Here is a 20,980-nt window from a genome sequence, read left to right on the forward strand (position 1 = left end):
CCTGGAATAGCTTTGACTCAAGCAGGGAGGAGAATAAATGCAATAAATAGTAAACTAGATAGTTTTGTTAGAAAGTGATGCTTAAAAAAGAGGAAAAGTCGAGCAGATGAATGACATTGGGAGTGTTCAATGATGGGAGGACAAAGAAAGATGGGTTGCAATTTTAAATATGAGGGTGTCAAAGTAGTCTTCATTGAGGTGACATCTGAATAAAGATTTAAAAGAGAGGAAAGGATAGAATGAATATATGTTGATCTGAAAGTATAGTTTGGGTTTGCATTCACTTTAGAGGAAAGGGAAGGAGTTTACGTCCACCTTGCAGGAGTGAAGTGGACTGTACTAAGTACTTTGATGGACACAAAGTTAGTTTCTGCCCTCACAGAACTTCATGACAAACTAACAATCTTGGAAATAACAGAGCAACAAAAATGGCAAACACAGGACAATAATTTTGACCTATTCCAGTTTTGATCCCTTTCATTTGGGAAATGACAGGTTAATGATTAGTCTTTATTTTCCACTCATCCTCCACATTTGCTCCTTCTTGGAGAACAGATTACACAGTGAAATGAAGACAAGAGGTTATGACAATGGGTTCACAGTAGAGGATCAGGAATGGTGGGTCAGATAAATGGAAAGAAAGGTTGAATTTACAAAAGGGGCTGATGATTTGGAAGAAAGGCTTGTATCTTCATTAGTCTTCCTTCTTGACAATCAGTAATTTTCAGTATCTGAAGCAAATCTCTCATTAGTACTCTCTGCCTCTCAGGTATGGCAACAGCACTAGGAACTATGCTGTTAGGGTTGGCGATTACCATACTCTGGTACCAGAGGAGTTTGAGGAAGAAATTGGAGTTCAACAGATTGTGATTCATCGAGAGTATCGACCCGACAGCAGTGATTATGACATAGCCCTGGTTAGATTACAAGGACCAGAAGAGCAGTGTGCCAGATTCAGCAGCCACGTTTTGCCAGCCTGTTTACCATTCTGGAGAGAGAGGCCACAGAAAACAGCATCCAACTGTTACATAACAGGATGGGGTGACACAGGTAAGGCACAATCGAAAAAAAAAGCAGGGACTTTTCTCTGTCTGGTATTATCCACATATTTGGGTGTGCAATGGGCAGTAAGATCTTAAATGGGTTCACTTATTTGGAGAAATTTTGCTTAGTGTGAAATGCATGCATGTAATCGAGACTTATATTCTGTAGGTATTGTTGGTTCTGAGAACTTTAGCATAAACTGAGAACTCAGTTTAATTCAGTGAAGTAGACATGAATTGATGTGCTAATGTGAAACCAGCATGAATGCATTCTATGCTTTTTGATATACAGAATTCAAATATGAATGCCTACACAAATGTGCTTTCTTTAGGTCACCTTACTCTAAAAATCCATAGATGTTATTCATTATTCCTCAGACAATTCAGTACTGAGAAGTAAATTTGTAAAGGTTAAGATTGTGTCAACATTAAAAATACCAGTCATTGCTCATTTTAAACTATACTAATGCCACAACAGGGATTTTATTTTCATGACTATTACATGCTCGGTAACTGTTAAATGTTGTGATGGTTATCCGGAATGCCACTAATCAGATGTTTGGTCTGAGTAGGACGAGCCTATTCAAGAACACTACAACAAGCAGCCATTCCCTTACTTCCTAAGAGGTTTTGTGAAGAACGTTATAAGGGTCGGTTTACAGGGAGAATGCTCTGTGCTGGAAACCTCCATGAACACAAACGCGTGGACAGCTGCCAGGGAGACAGCGGAGGACCACTCATGTGTGAACGGCCCGGAGAGAGCTGGGCGGTGTATGGGGTGACCTCCTGGGGGTATGGCTGTGGAGTCAAGGATTCTCCTGGTGTTTATACCAAAGTCTCAGCCTTTGTACCTTGGATAAAAAGTGTCACCAAACTGTAATTCTTCATGGAAACTTCAAAGCAGCATTTAAACAGATGGAAAACTTTGAATCCCCACTATTAGCACTCAGTAGAGATGACAACAAATGGGGAGATCCACATTTTTGCTTTGGGTTGTGGTAAAAAATTGTGCACCCCCTGTTGCTTTTGAGAATTTGTGAACATTTTCAGAGACCTCAGTGTAGTGGAAGTGACAATCCTTAAATGAACTTTGTTGTCTATCCTAATTTCACTGGAGTGACTTATTCTAAGCTTAATCTATCCCTATTTCTCAGAATCATTCTATGCTGATTTCACAAAAGATCATTTTTACAACTGAATTGAGAACCCCTTATAATCAGTGGTGTCTGAATTCATATTAAATACCCACATTTGACATAAATGCGGTACCCTTTACTACACTCATAAGAGTGGCGTATTTATGCTTAGAGCTTTTCAAAATACTTGACAAGAAATCATCTTCTCTGTAGCCTTTGCCAAGTGAGGAAATCAATGGTTAAGGAATTCCACTACCAACTTTTAGGCCTGAATAGGAGTAGTAAGCCTCAAGGACATTTGCCTGTCACAATATATTCTCAAAGTGATCTGATATTTGGAAAAAAGTATCCTTGTTGAGTACCAAGTGCTTCAGAAACCATAAGATAAAAATACTTTACCTACAGTGTATATAAACTAGCAAGATTTGAAAGGATTTCTGGTAACAAAATGCCAGTTGGACATACAACCTAGTTTATCCAACACATTTAACATATCTACTATATTTGCTTTTAACAAGCACTTCAGATTTAACTTAGAATTAAATGTTAACTCTTCCTTAGTCAGCATCATAGTCCACGTTCCCCGACCATGATGTAAGAGTGCCACCTACTGACACTTCCCTGTAACTGACTTATACTTGCAGGTTTCCCCAAGACCAACCTGATACAATTCAATCTTAAAATATGCTAGTCAAAATGCTTTCCTGGCCTATACATTGAAAAGTTCTAATAACTTTTCAATTGTTTTAATGCATACAGCAGTTATAACATATGCCAGGCACCGCATTAGGCAGCTTTGAACATCACTGACAAGTTGCAAAAGGCCAGTAGGATCTTTCAGTAGCAGCCCTTGTTTTCAAATAGGGGAAAAACAGGCTTGCCTCAAAGTGAGTCGTTGGTGAAACACTGATTCCAAACTCCACAAAAAGGAGTCCCACGGCTGGATTTTTCCCCCATGGTTCTCCCACCTGAAGGACTGGTTTCTCTGTGGCTATTTCTCTGAGTTAAGGGATAGCTGCTTAACTATGCACCTTTACAGAACATTCTTAGCAGTAATGCTCAAATTTAAAAGGCACACTCAAGATACTTCAATGTCATAGATCCTTCCCCAGGTCTCAAGTTGTATAAATATAGGTAAAAGGTTAGCATGAACTTTCGGATGGTTTTAAGTAATCCTCTTGAATGCCAGTCATTAAAGGACTTTACCCTTCTACATCAAATTACATCCTTTTCACAAATGCCTATTTCTGTAATAACTGGTGCAAATCTAAAGGTGCTTTATAGTTTTACTATTTTGCAGATTTGAAATGCTGCATATAATGCAGAAGAGCATTAAAAACTTTTGTAAAAACTCATGATTTTGATAAACTTTTAAAGCAGCGTTTATATGTAAATAGAGCTACATATGGCACACACACTTGCACAAGGGCTTCAGAAAAACGTGCAATATAGGTGAGAAAAATGTCTATTGAAACTTTCTCACGGGCTGCCCTTATAATTAAACTACAGTGCTGGAGCAAGCAACATCAATGTTTCAAGTAGATCAGGGACCGACAAACCTAAAAGGCAGTAAACAGCCTGCAATTTGCTCAATTCTGAAGAATACATGGTTCATATAACATGCTTTTACTGTAACCGTCTTGTGACTTGAAAGATACACGTGTTCTGTGCATATCTGTGTAAATAAAGTACATAATTTTTCACCTTGTATAGCTGCCTTAAAATTTTTGTATGGTTTAAAAAGACTGTTCTCTCCCCTGGGGGTAACCTGGTAATTTTTATATTTTACATTTTTCACAAAGGCTGCAATAACCTTAGAACTGTACTCATTCACACTACTTCCACGTGAACGCGTAACATTAAATAGGAGGTATTCTGCTCACTATTAACTACTTTTCCGTCTATTAATCACTCAGTCAAGGAACAATGAGTAGCCACATGAATTAAGCATTTTAATTATCAAGGACCACCTTAAATATTACTTTAAAAAATTCAGTCCTATATTCAAAATAGGTATCCTGATAACTTCCAGAACATTATTTGGAACACCGTTTCCCCAGCTAAGATAAATCCATTGCCGAATGCTGAACAGACTTTGCCCATTACCACTTTGGATTTCTTGATAGTCTGCAAGAGAAAAAAAAAAACATTATAAAACTCCGAGCTGTGTACTTATCCCACTGTTCTGAGATCTTATCAGCTAATTCAGTTGGTTGGTAACTCTTAAACTACAAAAGCCAGCAAAACGGGCCAGCTTTAGCTTTCCAACGTCCTGGCGCTAAGGCGTTTCAGATTAACTCAGGAATATGAAAAAAAAAAATGTACCTTATGTTTCCATCATCCATCGTAATGTGTTCAGCTCAGCTTCCTAGAAACATTTGAACAACGGTTTAGAAAAGTTCTCCCAATAATCCGGCACCCTCCAGGTTTTTAGCAGTGAATAATGTTACTTGTGCAAGTCAGAATCTGATACCAATTAAATGGTGACAGCTTTGCCAATAAACAAGAATATGCTCTTCCATGGCTAGGAAGGGAGACTGCCACAGCTGACAGGTCCCAAAGATACATGGAGATTCACAATCCAGAATTAACCAGCAAGCAAACTGCTACAGGTTATTTACTCACCATCTGGCTCAAACTGACGGTTCTCGGGGTGCTATGGCACAAGAGCGACAGAATAGACTCAAGATGGCCACAAGACACCGACAGCGAAACAGGCTTCACCGGAGTCCCCGGGCGCACGGAACCTTTCCCCGAGGGCCCACGGCCCACACACGCCGGGATTCAGGGTCCAGGGCTGCACGTGGCCGCTCCGCGACCTAATGAGCACTCAAGTCCGCGCATGCTTGTAAACTTACGGGTTTCCAAAGCTGCCCCCCGACCTACCAATATCCTGACTGCGCTGCCCTTTAGGTAAGGCAGTAAGTTTCAGCCCAATTATCATTTTAACGTACGAAAGACAACTGGGTACTTTCACCTAACCCCGACGCTTCCCGAACATGAAAGGCTGAGGCCTTCGGCACATGCTCTCTTATAGAACTGATGACGCTATTCCGGGGGAAGCGCCAGGAGGGGCGGAGCCTATGTTGTTTCACTCTCCGCCCCGCCCAGCCCCGCCCAGCCCCGCCTCGGCTCCACCTGTTCCGTCGGCCACCTCCTCCCGGGCTCCTTTACCCTCTTCCCCGCCCTTCGTCCACCTCTGAGCGGGTCACCTGGCTCCGGATCCAGACGCATGCGCACATACGAGAGCCAAAAGGTTCTCGCGATAGCGAAAAATCATGACGCTTACCCGTGTAGGTGACGGAAGCAAGGGGATCTTTTGGTGTTTCCTGTTTAGGATACTTATTTTAGACAATATTAGAAAAAGGGGCCGAACGCTGTGGCTCACGTCTATGATTCCAGAACTTTGGGACGCCGAGGCGGGCGGATCACTTGAGGTCAGGAGTTGGAGACCAGCCAGGCCAACATGGCGAAACCCCGTCTCTACTAAAAACACAAAAGTTAGCCGGGTGTGGTGGTGAACGCCTGTAGTCCCGGCTACTCGGGAGGTTGAGGTGGGAGAATCGCTTGAGCCCGGTAGGCGGAGGTTATGGTGAGCTCAGATCGCGCCACTGCATTCCAGCCTGGGCGACAGAGCGAGTTTCCATCTCAAAAAAAATAAAAGAAGGTTAGACCCGATGAGCCTAGGAGACACCCGGTTTCATGAGCATGTGCATGTTTCCCATGTTTCAGTCTGACCCTGACCCACAGTTTGTTGCCCACTTCTGGCCGCCCTTGGACTCTTAATTCTGGAAAGCTGGACGCCTCAGTCTTACCTCACCCGCTGTACATTGCCTGGAGGATGCAATGAAATACGGCTACCGCCACTGTAAAGTGGAATTTCCAGCCTTTAGGAATAGTTTTGTTAGACACGTGCTTTTAAAAGAACACTGAATTTCTTTTCTGTTTTCGTTTTCCTCCTGTATGAAACAAACCAGGTGAAGTTTTTACTTAGTGCTGGACCATTTGGAGCAGCACATTGTAGCAATTGCTGTTAAGGAAAAAGGTATCAAGACGGGTGAATAAAGTACAGTGGAGATCTACAAAAACAAGTCATTACATACTTTTTGGGGGAAAGATTTAATGAGAGCAATAACTGCCATTCGATTTGGAATGGACAAGCTTATAGGAGACACAATTTTATTTGAGATAATAGGGCTGCTTCTAAGGCTCACCATATTTCACCTATCTTACTTTGTCTCCTTGTTTCACTCAATTCCACTAATGAACCGAAAAGAACTATTCAGTAACAAGGCTTGCATACTTAATCACAGGAGGGAGTTCCGCCCAGTTACATTTTATTTAAATCTAAATAATTATCTATATTAGTTTGCTAGGACTCTCATAACAAAATACCGCAGACCGGGTGGCTTAAACAACAGAAACTTGTCACAGTTCTGTCGGTTGGAAGTCTGAGATCAAGGTGTCATTAGATTGTTTCTTCTGAGGGCTCTCTCCTTGGCTTGTGTATGGCAGTCTTTTCCCGGTATCTTCATATCGTTTTCTTTTTGAACCTGTCTGTCTCAATTGCCTCTTCTTAAAAGGACACTGCCTGAATTGGATTAGGGCCCACCCTAATAAAGTCGTTTAACCTTATTTACCTCTTTAGAGACCGCATCTCCAAATACAGTCATATTCAGAGATACTGATGTACATTTTACAAATTACCTAATCTGTACTCAAAAACAAGAAAAGTCTGAGGGCTTCTACATACGAATTTTGGGAAGCACAGTTTGGCCCAAAATACCATTCATTTATGCTAACGTAAAAAGTCTGATTGAAGATTTGCAATTAATGTTTCCATTGGCTTAAGCTGTTAGAACACCAATGAACATGAATGACAGCATGTGTGCATGCATGCTTGTGTGCACCTGTGTATCCTGGCCTTTGAGTAGAACTTTGTGTTTTGTCTGAAACTGGACTTTAGAAAATCTGTTCTTTTCTACCCCTATATTTTATGATCTTTTCTCCATCTTGACTGCATTCTCATCTATTTTTATCTGTCAAAATTCTACTCAGCTTAGAGTGCTTTCCTCAAATATCACTTGTTCGATGAAAATTTTCATTGCTTCAACTGAATTTGTTTTTTTCCTTTTTTTTTTTTTTTTTTAACATACTATAGTACTTAACTCACATTTTTCTTGTGGTGCCTTTATTATAAACTGCGGTGAAGGACTATGTCCAATTCTTATTTAAAGTGCCTAGCAGAACAACTTTCATTATATGAACAGTCAATTGCATTACTGAATGCTTTGAAGTACTCAATATGTTTCTGAAATCAAAAGGATTTTATGTTTACTTTAAAAAACCATTTCTCTCCAGGAGATGGAGTTTAATTCCCCTTTCTGATCCAAACACCAACTTTATTGTAGGCTGTGCTTAGTAACTTGCTTTCAAAGGGTAGAGTAAGGAAAGGGGAGAAAGCAGAACTTTGGTGAAAAGTGGCAAGCATTACAGAGTCCAGGTGATCAGTATTTAACATCAGTGATACGGCATGTTGATAATGTGTACTCTGTTACCATGTGATGAGGACACTTCACCTCCATGTTTTTCTTCCTCAAAGCCCATACCCTAGACTAACCATGAGAAAAAAGCCACACAAAACCAAACTGATGTACATTTTGCAAATTACCTAATCAGTACTCAAAAACAAGAAAAGTCTGAGAAACTATTATACCAGAGCAAATGATACATAGTGACTAAATGTAATGTGATATCCTGGCTGGGATCTCCAGCAGAAAAAGGACATTAATGGAAAACTAGTGAATCTGAATGAAGTGTGGAATTTAGGTAATAGTGCCAATATTGATGTCTTAATTGTAACAGATATACCATGGTATTGTAAGATAGTAACAGTAGGGGAAATTGGATGAGGGGTGTGTGGGGATTCCATTTTTGCAAATTTTCTGTAAATGTAAAAATTTAACTTAAAAAAGCAATTATAACCTTACCGTCTATTATACTTTCATTTTAACACAAAGTAGTGATTTAGTAGTGGTTTCTGTTTACTTTAGTGTGAAATCTGTGGCTGAGATGACACTATTTCTAAGTTTGACTTGAGATCAAACCCAATGAATTTAACTGTATTCAAAGGAATATTCAGAAGAGACAATGTGGTAACAAATAGAAGAGTTAAAAATGGGTTGGTAAATGATGGTTGGCTTAAGGATTTTATTTTATGTAGTTCTGTATTTATTTTTTTAGAAACATTCTTGCTCTGTTGCCTAGCCTGGAGTGCAGTGGCATGATCTTGGCTCAGTGCAACCTCCTAGGCTCAAGCGAGTCTCCTGCCAGATGTGTGCCACCACACTTGGCTAATTTTTTTTAAGGTTTTTTTTTTTGAAAGACAAGGTCTCACTATATTGCCCAGGATGATCTTCTGTGCTCCTGGGCTCAAGTGATCCACCTTCCTCGGCCTACCAAAGTGCTGGGGATTGCAGGTGCCAGCCACTGCGCCCAGCCTAAGGATTTTAAAGACAGAGTGCAAGGTGAACCTGTTAGAACTGATCAAATGATGGCTAGGTAATATTTCAGTTCTACTTTTGATACATGGAGTGAACAGTTCATTGTAGAATATTTATTCTTCAACAATGCTTTTCCATGCACTGTATCTTTTTTCCTTTTGTGGTTTAGTGTTGAAACTGGTAGTCATCAGAAAAACAAATTTAACGTAGAATGGCACATCTGTCATATGAATGCTGAGATGAATAGGAGAAAATACAGCGAGGTAATAACCTGTGGACTTATTTTCATCTTAAAACACTTAGGAAATCTAAACTTCCAGTGTATACTAGCAGCTTGATACTTCTGCTATAAAAATTGGTTTTGCTGCAGTAATAAAAGTATAGTGTACTGCAGTATGATCTAGTGTTAAAAAAGGCATAGTGTCCAAAAGAGAGGAGATGGACGTTCCCTCCTATCTATATTAAAATATTCTTGTCAGTTCTGAACATCTTGTTCAGTTGTTAAACATTTACTAGACTCCAGCAAATGTTTATTGAGTAGACATGGCCTTTGCCTCAAGACTTGAGAATATAATTGGGTAACTTACAGTTAGTGCCATTACAATGTTTTCCAAATTATTCAAAGTTCAAAGCAAAGGAATTAGTTTTTATTTTTCCCCATCCTCTATTTTCACTATTTGATATATTTTTGTATCAACCAATGTATTAGTTATTGATTGCTGTGTATCAAATTAGCCTAAAGCATAGTAGCTTAAAAAAATAAGCACTTACTATCTCAGTTTTTATGGGTCAGGAATCTAAGAGCAGCTTAACTGGCTCAGTGTCTCCTGTGAGGTTGCAGTCAGGATGTTGACTGGGGTTGCAGCCATCTGAAGGCTTCACTGAAGCTGGTGCTGCAGGATTCTCTTTCAAGGTGACTCATTCACAGACCTAGCAAGGTAATGCTTATTGTTGGCAGGAAGTCTCAGTTCCTCAGCATGTGAATCTCTCCATAGGGCTGCTTGACTGTCCTCATGATTCTCATGGCAGCTGGCTTTCCTCAGAGTGAGTGACTCAAGAGAGGAAGCCCCAGTGCTTTTTATTATGGCCTAGTCTAGAAAGTTACTTGTTACACCATCACTTGTTAGAAGTCAGTTATTAATGCCAGCTCACATTCAAGGGGAGGGAAATTAAGCCCCATCTTGAGGGGAGTATAGAATTTTGTTGACATATTTTAAAAGTGTCACAGTCAGGATGGATGAAGTTGTGTTGCAGTTATAAAAGATCCAAAATCTCTGTGGCTTAAAACAACAGAGGTTTGTTTCTTGTCATGCTCATGTTCATTTTAGAGACCAGGCTAATGAGGCCTTCACCATTTGTAATGGTTCTAGGCAACATAAAGGGAGAAGGGAAATTGTTATTATGTTCTTAAAGGATTCCATTCTGATGTGACATATGTTACATTGACTCATATTTTATGGACTAAAGCAAGTTCCATGGCCACACCTAAATCCAAAAGCCTGGGGAAATGGAATCCTACTGTGTGCTTGGAAGGAAGATAATCAGAAATATTTCAATATATTATTATAGCACTAATGATTTCTACCGTGGCCAAGTTACAACTGTTTACATTATTTTTATAGCTACCTTTTCTCTATTGTTACACTGTGCATTAGTCTGATCTCACATTGCTATAAAGAACTACCTGAGACTGGGTAATTTGTAAAGAAAAGAAGTTTAATTGGCTCATGGTTCCATAGTCTGTACAGGAAGCATGGCTGGGGAGGCCTCAGGAAACATTCAGTCATAGTGGCAGGGGGAGCAGGCACATCCTACATGGGCAGAAAAGGAGGAAGAGAGAGCAGAGGGAGGTGCTACACACTTAAATAACCAGATCTCGTGAAAACTCACTATCACAAGAACCCCAAGGGGGAATCAATGATCCAGTTACCTCCCACCAGGCCTCTCCTCCAACACTGGGGATTACAGTTCGACATTGGGTGGGGACACAAATCCAAATCCAAACCATATCACACTGCTAATCTACGATAACATGTCTGAGCTGTCTCCCCACCGTTCTAATTCTCTCTTCCAATCAACTGAGTATATTAATGAAAGATTACATTTCCTGAAATATTTTATACATGTTAAGCACTTGTTACAGAAAGTGTAATGGCTTTCCTACCAATTATCAGGTAAAATTCCTCATCCCAGGCTAACATGGAATGTATGTTACACTTAGCATGCTCATTCCTATTTTTGTTCATGCTATTTCATAGAATAGAATATATTTTCAATTCTTCCTACCCATCCTTTAAGATACATCTCAGTTCTTATTCTTTTTTATAGTAATCTTTCTTTTAGAACATTAGAAAATACTGGTCTCGTCTCATTTTTGCTGTCCTTAATACTTATTCTTTGTACTGTACAATAAAAAAAATTATCATCAATAAATAATGAGTTTCTACTATATTCCAGGTCCTGTCATAAATGCTGTGGCTAGAAATACTAAACAAAATGGAATTTTAAAAAATTTCACGGAGCTTACATTTTAGCAGAAAGTAGATGCAAATAAGAGTGTTAGAGTTCTATCAGAATCAGAACATACTATATATGATTTAAATCATATATGTAGAATCTGAGCTTATAGAATTGTGGAGTGGGGGGACCAAGGAAAATTGGCATCTACAAGAATGAGCTATAATCCATGAGAATGAACTAGAATCAGGACTAATCTCTTCCTGGTTTCAAGAGTTTAGCTTTGATGAAGGGGGTGATCTGCAAGAGAAGCTGATGCCCTTTGTCACAGACTTGGAGGTTGTTGAAGTTGAAACAGAAGATCTGGGATGACTGAAGAAGCTATAGATCTGACTACTGCTGCCCCACACTTATAAGACGAGTTAGCAGATAAGTGATATCTTGCATGATCTGCAACATTGCCTCATGCCCTATACTGACCTTCCAAGTGTCAAAAGTGTATGCTGCTTTAGTTTCATTTACCAAGTCTCATACAAAATGTCTCCTGTGGACTTTTCAAAGCTGGAGTTATTTAGGGAAGGGAAGGGAAGGGAAGGGAAATGTAGGGCTAGCTTAGCTAAACTGAAGTAGAAACCAATCACAACATGTAAATTATATGGTATGTTAAAGTCAATAAGTGCTGTAGAGAAAAACAGAGCACAGAAGATGAGAAGTGTTTGGAAGGTAGGAATTATAATTTTAAAAAAGTGTTCAGGAGAAATGTCATTCAGAAGATGACATTAGGTCAGCAAGTTGAAGAACATCAGGGAGCAAAACATATAGACATTTGGAAGAGGAATATTTGAAGCAACCAATGCTTTCTCAGTGGGACCATACTTGATACAGTAGGCAAAGTTCCCGGTAACCCCACCTCGTGTTTTTCCTTCCTTTATGTGATCTCTTGAATGGCAAAGTGGTGAAATGTGAGACCAGGTATAAAAACCTGACTTATGTTTTGCTACCACTTCCTCTTGTGCCTTTTTGTATTGCTTGCTTTGATATAGCAAGCTGCTATGTTGCAGAGGCCCATGTGGCAAGGAACAGAGAGTTGCCTCTGGCCAACATCTCACAAGGAACTGAGGCTATCAGACCAGTAGTCCATGAGGAATTGAATTCTGTCAACAACCATGTGAATGAGCTTGGAAGTGGATCCCTACCCAGTTGAGCCCTAAGATGACTATACCCCCAGCTGTTGATGGCAGCCTGGGAGGGACACTGTAGTAGAGGATCCAGCTAAGCCACACTTGGATTCTTGACCTACAGAAAGTGTGTGAGATAAAAAATTATGTTGTAAGCTACTACATTTTGGGATAATTTGTTATGTAAGAATAGATAACTCATCTTGGCATGTTCGAAGAATATTTGGACCAGTTTGGCTAGAATGAGTTATGTAAGTAGGAAGTGAAGTTAGAAAGGTCATGATAGGCTATCTATGGCCTTATAGGTCATTATACAGTTTTTAGTTTTTTGGAATAAGTTGGATAGTGTTGGAGAGTTGTGAGTACAATGGCATGATCTAACTTAGGATTTACATGTTCTCTCTCAAAGCTCTGTTTAGAAAAGCTCTAGGGTAGCGATGGGGATAGGGTTGGAGCAGGGAAAGCAGTTAGGGTAGTGGAATAATAAAATGAGAGAATAGTGTTGGGTTAGTGGTAGCAATGAAAGAAATAAATGATTCAATTCTGGAAATACTTTTACCATAGATGTGACAGTATTTGCTGAAAGATTGGACATAGTATAGTATGTAAGATAAAGGGATTGTAGGCTACGAGAGAAATGACTAAGGTTTTTGATTATTTGCTGAGATAGGGACTGCAGAAAGAGCAGATTTTTGGGAAGAAGTATTTAGGAGTACAGTTTTGTATGTTATGTTTGAGATGCTTTTTAGGCATCCAAATGGAATTGTTGAGTAAAGAGTTCAATATATGAGTATGGAGGTCTGGGGAGAGGTTTGGGCTGAAGAAATAAATATGTGAGTTGTCAAACTATGGATGGTATGTAAAGCCATGAGATTAGATGATCGTACTGAGGGAGGAAAGATAGATAAAAAATAGGATTAGAGGCCAGGTGCAGTGGCTCACATCTCTAATGCCAGCACTTTAGGAGATTGAGACAGAAGGCTCTTTTGAGCCTAGGAATTTGAGGCCAGCTTGGGCAAATGGTGAAACTCCGTCTCTACAAAAAATTAAAAAAAAAAAATTAGCCAGGTGTGGTGGCATGCACCTGTAGTCCCAGATACTCAGGAGGCTGAGGCAGGAGGATCGCTTGAGCCCAAGAATTCGGGGCTGCAATGAGCTATGCCCATGTTACTGCACTCCAGCCTGGGCAAGAAACCAAGACCCCAACTCTCAAATAAAAAAAAAAAAAAGAAAAAAAGAAAAAAAGAAAATAGGATAAGAAACTGAGCCCTGGAGCCTGTCAGTATTAATCTACCAGGAAAAACAGTAGGAACTTGCAAAGGATGTTGAGAAGTCATTTAGGGAGACAGCCAGCAGAGTATGGTACCTTAAAAGTCAAAAAAGTTTTTCAAAAGAAAGTGGTCAGTTGTTTATGATACAAGTAGGATGGAAGCTGAGAAATGACCATTGGATTTAGCAATATGAGAGTCACTTGGGACCTTGTTAAGAGTAATTTCAGAGAGAACAGGAGAAGTATTGCAAATCATGGATTTGGAACAACTCTTGTGAGGAGTTACACGGTACAGAGGAAGAGAAATGCAGCAATATCTGGAAAGGGATGTGGGATCAAGAGTGGGTCATTTTTCAAGCATAGGAGAACTTAAAATATGTTAGTATTCTGATGGGAAAGATCTAGTAGAAATTGAAAAACTGATGATGCAGCAGAGATTTGATGAACTCCTTGGGAAATGAGATGGGATCTAGTGCACAAAAGTAGGGGTTGCCCTAAGATAATAGTTTAGGCAGTTCATCTACAGAAATAGGAGTACATGGGTACAGGTGCTTGTGGATGAGTGGTACTGCGAACTTTGAATGCTCTCATCTACTAATTTTTTTTTTTTCTGGGGTAATAGAAAACCAGGCCATCAACTGAGAGTGAGGATTGGGGAGACGGTATTGGAGATTCGAGGAGAGGGGAAAAAATATAATTAGGAGATGGCATCAATAGACTTTGAAAAGTAGTAGGTTTCCCTGGTCACATTAGGAGCTTTCTCGAGTTCTTGTAATGAATTCAAAGTCAAATCTCTAGCGTGATTGCGTATTTTCTCTTCATCATGCTCAACTGCATAGGTGCTGGTATGGAGCTGACAGGGAGTTGGAGTTAACCAAGTTGTAGTTTGCCAAGAGAGTGAGCAAAGTGAGAGAAGGGAAAAGGAATGCATGCAAGGGACTGGTTGTATTGATTTACCATGGCATTTATGTTAGACAAGAAGAGATGCTAATACTTGAGAACAGTGAGGGACATTGAAAATGTGGTTTAAGTTGGATCCATGAATTTTGAGGTGATGGTGATCCAAGAATTTTGGAGCTGGGATTTCAGAGTAAGTGTTTGATGTTGTGAAACATTTATTATATATAATTTATTGAAAAGTTTGGCAAGCAACATGGTGAACCTTTTGTAGTTTAGCCTGAAAAGTTGGAAATGCCCATGTGTTCTATGATCTCAAACTGGCCTCCAGGACTTTAAGAGTGAATGCCTGACTTGGTTGTAGAAACTTGCATGTCAGTGAGATTCTGCACTTGTGTTTCATTAAATATTTAACATCTGAAAAGCTTGATTTTGTTTCTGTCTTTCTTTCCAAGATGGCTTGTGGTCCTTGCTTTAATCTATTTCCTAGTGAGGATTTTTTTTTTTTTTTTTTTTTTGGCTTACTTGCCTTTATGCAAAAGAAGATTGTTGTTTATTTTAACATTTAATATGGCATATTAAAAGAGAAAATGTTGTTTTGGAGTATTCGTAAACTAACAATTAAAAAAAATCTGATGCTTTCATCCCATACGTATTAAGGTAATTTGAAAATTTAATGATCACTTGTTAAAATTCTCCTTTTTCTCCACACAATATAGATTATAGATGTCTTAGGATGTCAAACATTTACTGTAGTACCCCAGCTCCAAATTACTTTGGCCCATTATCCACAAGCATTATAAATATCTGTATCAGAGGGAAGATAAACTTACGTTTATGTAAAACTTGATGGAACGAAACAAAATCGCATGAAACAAGTTTTTCTGCGGCCACTAGATGGCTCTGTTATGCTATTATTTAGGTATATGTTTGAACTTTGAATTTGTTACCTTGTTATTGAGTTATGTGTTTAAACCCCTTTGAATTAAATACATTTGTTCATTGTGCATGAATGTATTAATGTATATGTGGATAATAACATGAAAATGTCAGCATATCTAGTATCTCTAAAAGCCTATCCTCTGGACTCTAGTTTTATATGATGAATAAATATCTACAGTGAATATTGAAAACTTCAGGTTCTACCAGAAAGGAACAACTTTCTCCAGATGCGTATTCTAAACATACCATTGGAATACACCAAACCTTTTTAATATGTGAACTTGATATACGGATTTTTAACATACTGAATTAATCCATTAGAGATTTAATTCATTTCCTACTGTCTGAAGTAGTTAATACACTGTTAATATGTATCAAACTAGACAATGATTCTGTTGGAGAAATAAAATATTTCTGCTCAGTCTACTAGAGGACAAGAATGTAGTCATATTCATCTTACCTGCAGTACTACTTTGGAACACACTCAATGAAACATTTGTTGAATAAGGAAGCCAGGATGATAAAAGTGAAAAAGAATTCTGGGAAATTGTACATAATGTACAGAAGGAAAAGTGAATGCAGGGTAGTACATTTAAGCAAAACTGACAAACTTTTTTGAATGCAACTTAGTATATTAAGGTAAAGATGACTAACTCTTTTGGCCTTGGAAACATCTTACCTCTGTCTTTGCCAAAAGGTTTAAATTAAGTCTCCCCGCTACAGTAGGACTGTGTTTCAAGTTTTATAATGGAAATCATTTCAGAGAGGAAATTCTATGGCAAACTTTGAAACTAATTCCTATTAGTATTTATAACTGGAATAGGTCTTCACTGTCTCTACCAAAAAATAAAAAAAATTAGCCAGGTATGGTGTCAGGTGCCTGTAATCCCAGCTACTCAGGAGGCTGAGTCACGAGAATCACTTGAACCTGGGAGGTGGAGGTTGCAGTGAGTCGAGATTGTGTCACTGCACTCCAGTCTGGGTGACAGAGTGAGACTGCATCTCCAAAAAAATAAAAAATAAAAAATGTAAAATAAAAGATTTCAGATGCAGTATGAGAATACTCCAATTTAAGTTAAATGATGAGAATACACGGACACATAAAGGGGAACAGTACACGCTGGGCCTACCTGAGGGCGGAGGGTGGGAGGAGAGAGAGGATCAGGAAAAATTACTATTGGTTACTAGGCTTAGTACCTGGCTGATGAAATAATTTGTACAACAAACTGCCATGAAACACGTTTACCTTTGTAACAGACCTGCACATCTTGCACATGTACCCCTGAACTTAACATAAAAGTTTTTTTAAAAAAGGAGTACTGATACATGCTATGGCTGATACATGCTATAGATGAAATGCAGAACCATGTCACTAAGTGAAAAGAAGCCAGACACAAAGTACTACATACTGTACTATTCTATTGATATGAAATGTTCAGAAAAGGCAAATTTATAGTGACAGAAAACAGATCAATGGTTGACTGGGGCTGGGTTGGGGACAGGGCTTATCTTCAAATGGGCATGAGGAACCCCGTCTATCAGCCTTCTATCTGGGTGTCAGAGATCTTCTGATATCAGATTGCCGTGATGGCTCTTCAATCCCATGAATAACTCAGCAGTTATGAGATGTACACTTCACCTGGGTGAGTTTTACAGTATCTAATCATACAGCCTCAAAAAGTCTATTTAAAAAGTCATAAAAGAATAGATTAATTTCTGCCTTCCTGGGACAGTGCTCAAGCAGCCTTTCCATATTCACTCTTTAAAGTTCGCTCTGTCACCATGTATTCTACCTGTAACCTGTTTCTGGATTCTGCATGCTAACACTGCACTGAGAACTGTGCCTCTTTATTCAGGAATATGATTGATCTATAGATTTGTTTTCTGCCATCTTTGTAAAGTTTTAAACAAAAAGTTTAAAATAAATGTCATACTTACACTATAGAGAGAAAAATAAATATATTTTATCTCCAAATGAAGAATGATGAAAAAAACCTTCCAACTTAATATGTAAGATGTTTTAGTAGTTATTTCTTAATTATATAAGTAAAACTATAGAAAACTAAATAGAATAGAACCAGATAAGTGACTTTTGTATTTCTCTAGTTTAAAACCCTTTTATCAGTATGATAATTTATGTAAATGGACAGTATTTCTTAGAAAACAGAAGGTCCAGAAAGAGATCTCTGGAATTGAGAACTTACATTTCATAAAAGCCATACGAATGTTTAAATACTCATCATTCTTTACAGCACTGAACAGAACTTGAGTAGCTAGGATTACAGGCCTACACCACCAAGCCTGGCTAATTTTTGTATTTTTAGTAGAGACGGGGTTTCCCCATGTTGGACAGGCTGGTCTCGAACTCCTGACCTCAGGTGACCTGCTTGCCTCAGCCTCCCAAAGTGCTGGGATTACAGGTGTGAGCCACGGTACCTGACTACAGTTATTTATAGTCTCTAAGGGAGATAGTAATAATGGTGATAACTAATGTTTATTGAGTACTTAGGTGCTCATTAACTCATTTAATCCTAACAATTGTATAAGCGCTATACAATTATTGTTGCCAATTTACAGATGAATAGATTGAGGCACAGAGAAATAATGTAATTAACCTAAGATTTGGAGTGGATTTGAATGTAGTCTCATTGGCTCAGAGCCCATGCTCTTAACTGGTGTTGTGTGTAAAGGAAGAAAAATGATACTAGGAATAAAATAAGTCTGGGCTTTGCTACTTGTGTGACCTTGGGAAAGTTATCTATCCATTCTAAACCTGTTTCTTCATCTGTAGAAGGAAATCGGCAGTATCTTCCTTTTGATATTGTTGTTAGGATAATTTATAAGAATTATCTGGTAATTATTATTTAAAAGAGGTTTATTTTTGTCCTACATTTAATAATTATTTTGCGAATTTTAATTATTTAAAATTGAATTTATTTTTTGTTATTTAGAAGAAAGACAGTGTAAGTCTTTGTATGATTGGGGAAATATATATTTTTGTTAATCAAATTTATTGATTTTTATAAAAAGTTATACTTTTTTCTAGCACTTAAATATAAGAATATATCATATGTTAAAACTGTCATCTGTCTTGCTTTTCCAGTTACTTATTGTTAAATTAATTAATTCAACAACTATTTATTGAACATTTATTATTTCAGAGACTACACCCATCGATGTGGGGATACATTGATGAAAGAAAACAGACAAATAGTTTGCCTTCAAGAAGCTTATTCAAGTATGAGAAGACAAAAGATCTAATAAAACTAGTAAATTATACAATTAGTTATAAGATTATAAGTGCTATGGTTCAAAAAAGATTAGTTCGGAATAATAGGAATCAGGAGTCAGGGTAGGGAGGAAGGGGTGAAATTTTATATAAGGTTGTCAGGGTAGGCCTTATTGAGAAGATAACATCTGAGCAAAGCCTGAACTAAAGTGTAGAAGTTAGCCACGTTGCTATTTGTGGGCATGTCAACACAAAGGTCTTAAATAAGATTGTCAGCAAGGGAGCCAGTGCAACTGTTGCAGAATGAGAGAGTTCGAAAAAGAGGAGCTGCGGTTACAAAGGTGATGGATACCAAATCATGTGAGGCCTTGCAGGCCACTATAAGGACCGTAGCCTGAAAAGGAGAGCTATAGAAGGAATTAAAGTACTTTGACTTAATTTGTAAAAGGATTACCCTGGATGTTGGGTTGACAACAGATACCTGGAAGCAGGGAGGATAACCAGGATAAAGATTATGGGATCTTTTTTTTTTCGAGACACAGTCTGGCTCTGTCGCCATGTTGGAGTGCAGTGGCGCGATCTTGGCTCACTGCAACCTCCGCCTCCCAGGTTCAAGTGAGTCCCCTGCCTCAGCCTCCTGAGTAGCTGGGACTACAGGCGTGTGCCACCACACCTGGCTAATTTTTTATTTTGAATTTTAGTAGAGATGGTGTTTCATCATGTTGGCCAGGATGGTCTTGATCTCCTAACCTTGTGATCCACTAGCCCTGGCCTCCCAAAGAGCTGGGATTACAGGCAGGAGCCACCGGGCCCGGCTGATTATGGCATCTTAGAATGAGGTGGCAGCCCTGGATTTGGTGAGAAGTGGTTGGTTTTGGATAGAAGTAAAGATTGGGCCAATACCATTTCTTGACAGATCAAATATGGGGCTTGCTAACCAAGGGATTCACTATCCTATAGTATTCACAGTTCATGCCTACACTCAAGGAGATAGGATCATATAAGGGCATCATCACTCTTAGAGTGTGTCTACCACATAATGGAATAGGTTTTTTGGAGGAAGATCATAATCCACAGGTGTGCCTCACCTGCAGACTCAACCCTAACTACATCACTGTGCGTACACTGGATCATCTTAACTGAGGCAGGGTCTATCACTAGCCTCAAACCCTAGCTGATTGCCCCTTTTCCCCGAGTATTCATTGTTGCTAATTGGACCTGGAATGTAACGCTTATGTAGTGGGTAAAAATTCCATAATTCACAACCTGTCCAAAATACAACTTTCTTTAGTTTTTTTTTTTTTTTGAGACGGATTCTTACTCTGTTGCCCAGGCTGGAGTGCAGTGGCGGGATCTCAGCTGACTGCAAACTCCGCCTCCCGGGTTTACCCCATTCTCCTGCCTCAGCCTCCCGAGTAGCTTTTTAATAATTGTCCCCATTCAAGATATGATTCAGAACTTTAAAGATTTTTAAATATCTTGTAGAAAAACCCAGCCAAATTCAAGATTTTTCTCTCCATTTCTTCCAAAGGTGGTCATGGCAGTGGACATGAAGTGGTGGGTAACATCCGGTCTCAGCCATCATCTTTCCTCTGCTGGCATTGGATGAACCTCAACAGGTTCAGTCTTTGTAAAGTGGTCTCTAGATTCCACGGTTTAGGCTCCTTTCATGGCCTGTAGTCATCGATCTGTGAAGGTTATTAAGTGCCCTCTTTGTCCCAGCTGCCAGGTCACTTTGGATTTAAAAGGCTGTTCTTAGTGATTCCTGCAGCCTATCTGGAGAAATGGAACTTTTATGTGTTGTCCTGTGCCACTGTGGAATCTGTGCAAACCAAGGCCATCTATACCTAGGATACCACGAGCTATCTCTACTACTTGGAGGGAGGGCCTTCACCATTGTTGGGCAGAGTACATGGAGGAGGTTGCTGCTTTGCAGAGTTTTAAATGGAAAGTAGGGCACAGCTTTCCCTACTGTTTGATCCTCAGACTTAAAGATCTCTCATCCTCCATTTTAAGGGCTCAGTTTGGTGTCAAGGAGGAAGGTAGGGGGAGAAGAAACCCAAACTTGTATTTACCTCTCTTTTCCTCTTTGCAGTATTCCTTCATCTCCAGCCAGGCAACTCCATTCTGAGAGTAGAGTGGGAAGGTGATGGAGGGGAGGTGTAGTCTGGCTTCCCACTTATTTTCTTTATAGCCTATTGTTTATGGTGTAAATCTTGGCTGTAGGTACTTGAATTACTTCCAACTCTCATGCCAATGGCTCTCATACTTTTTAGTCTGGGGATCCTTTTACATTCTTAAACATTATTGAGAACCCCAAAGGGC

The 20,980-nt window shown here is 39.1% G+C and overlaps 1 protein-coding gene, 1 long non-coding RNA gene and 1 other non-coding gene across 3 annotated transcripts in view; 1 reads left to right on the forward strand and 2 right to left on the reverse strand.

Moving 5' to 3' along the window:
• The window catches only part of LOC105486192 (serine protease 12), a 73,436-nt gene extending 70,353 nt beyond the window's left edge, over positions 1 to 3,083 (forward strand). The window contains exons 12-13 of the mRNA XM_011748915.3: positions 770 to 1,050; positions 1,616 to 3,083. Coding sequence (XP_011747217.2) covers positions 770 to 1,050; positions 1,616 to 1,923 — 589 coding nt within the window. The 3' untranslated portion in view covers positions 1,924 to 3,083. The remainder of the gene's footprint in view (positions 1 to 769; positions 1,051 to 1,615) is intronic.
• A 1,031-nt stretch (positions 3,084 to 4,114) lies between these two features.
• LOC105486191 (uncharacterized) lies at positions 4,115 to 5,227 on the reverse strand. The gene is made up of 3 exons (XR_011621063.1): positions 4,805 to 5,227; positions 4,505 to 4,547; positions 4,115 to 4,306 (listed from the first exon to the last, which is right to left on the reverse strand). It is a non-coding gene; the product is annotated as an uncharacterized lncRNA (long non-coding RNA).
• Positions 4,621 to 4,751, reverse strand: LOC112427497 (small nucleolar RNA SNORA24). The gene has a single exon (XR_003019089.1). It is a non-coding gene; the product is annotated as a small nucleolar RNA SNORA24 (small nucleolar RNA).
• Positions 5,228 to 20,980: the final 15,753 nt, after the last annotated feature.

Source organism: Macaca nemestrina, chromosome 3, assembly GCF_043159975.1.
Source record: "Macaca nemestrina isolate mMacNem1 chromosome 3, mMacNem.hap1, whole genome shotgun sequence".
Lineage (NCBI taxonomy): Eukaryota > Metazoa > Chordata > Mammalia > Primates > Cercopithecidae > Macaca > Macaca nemestrina.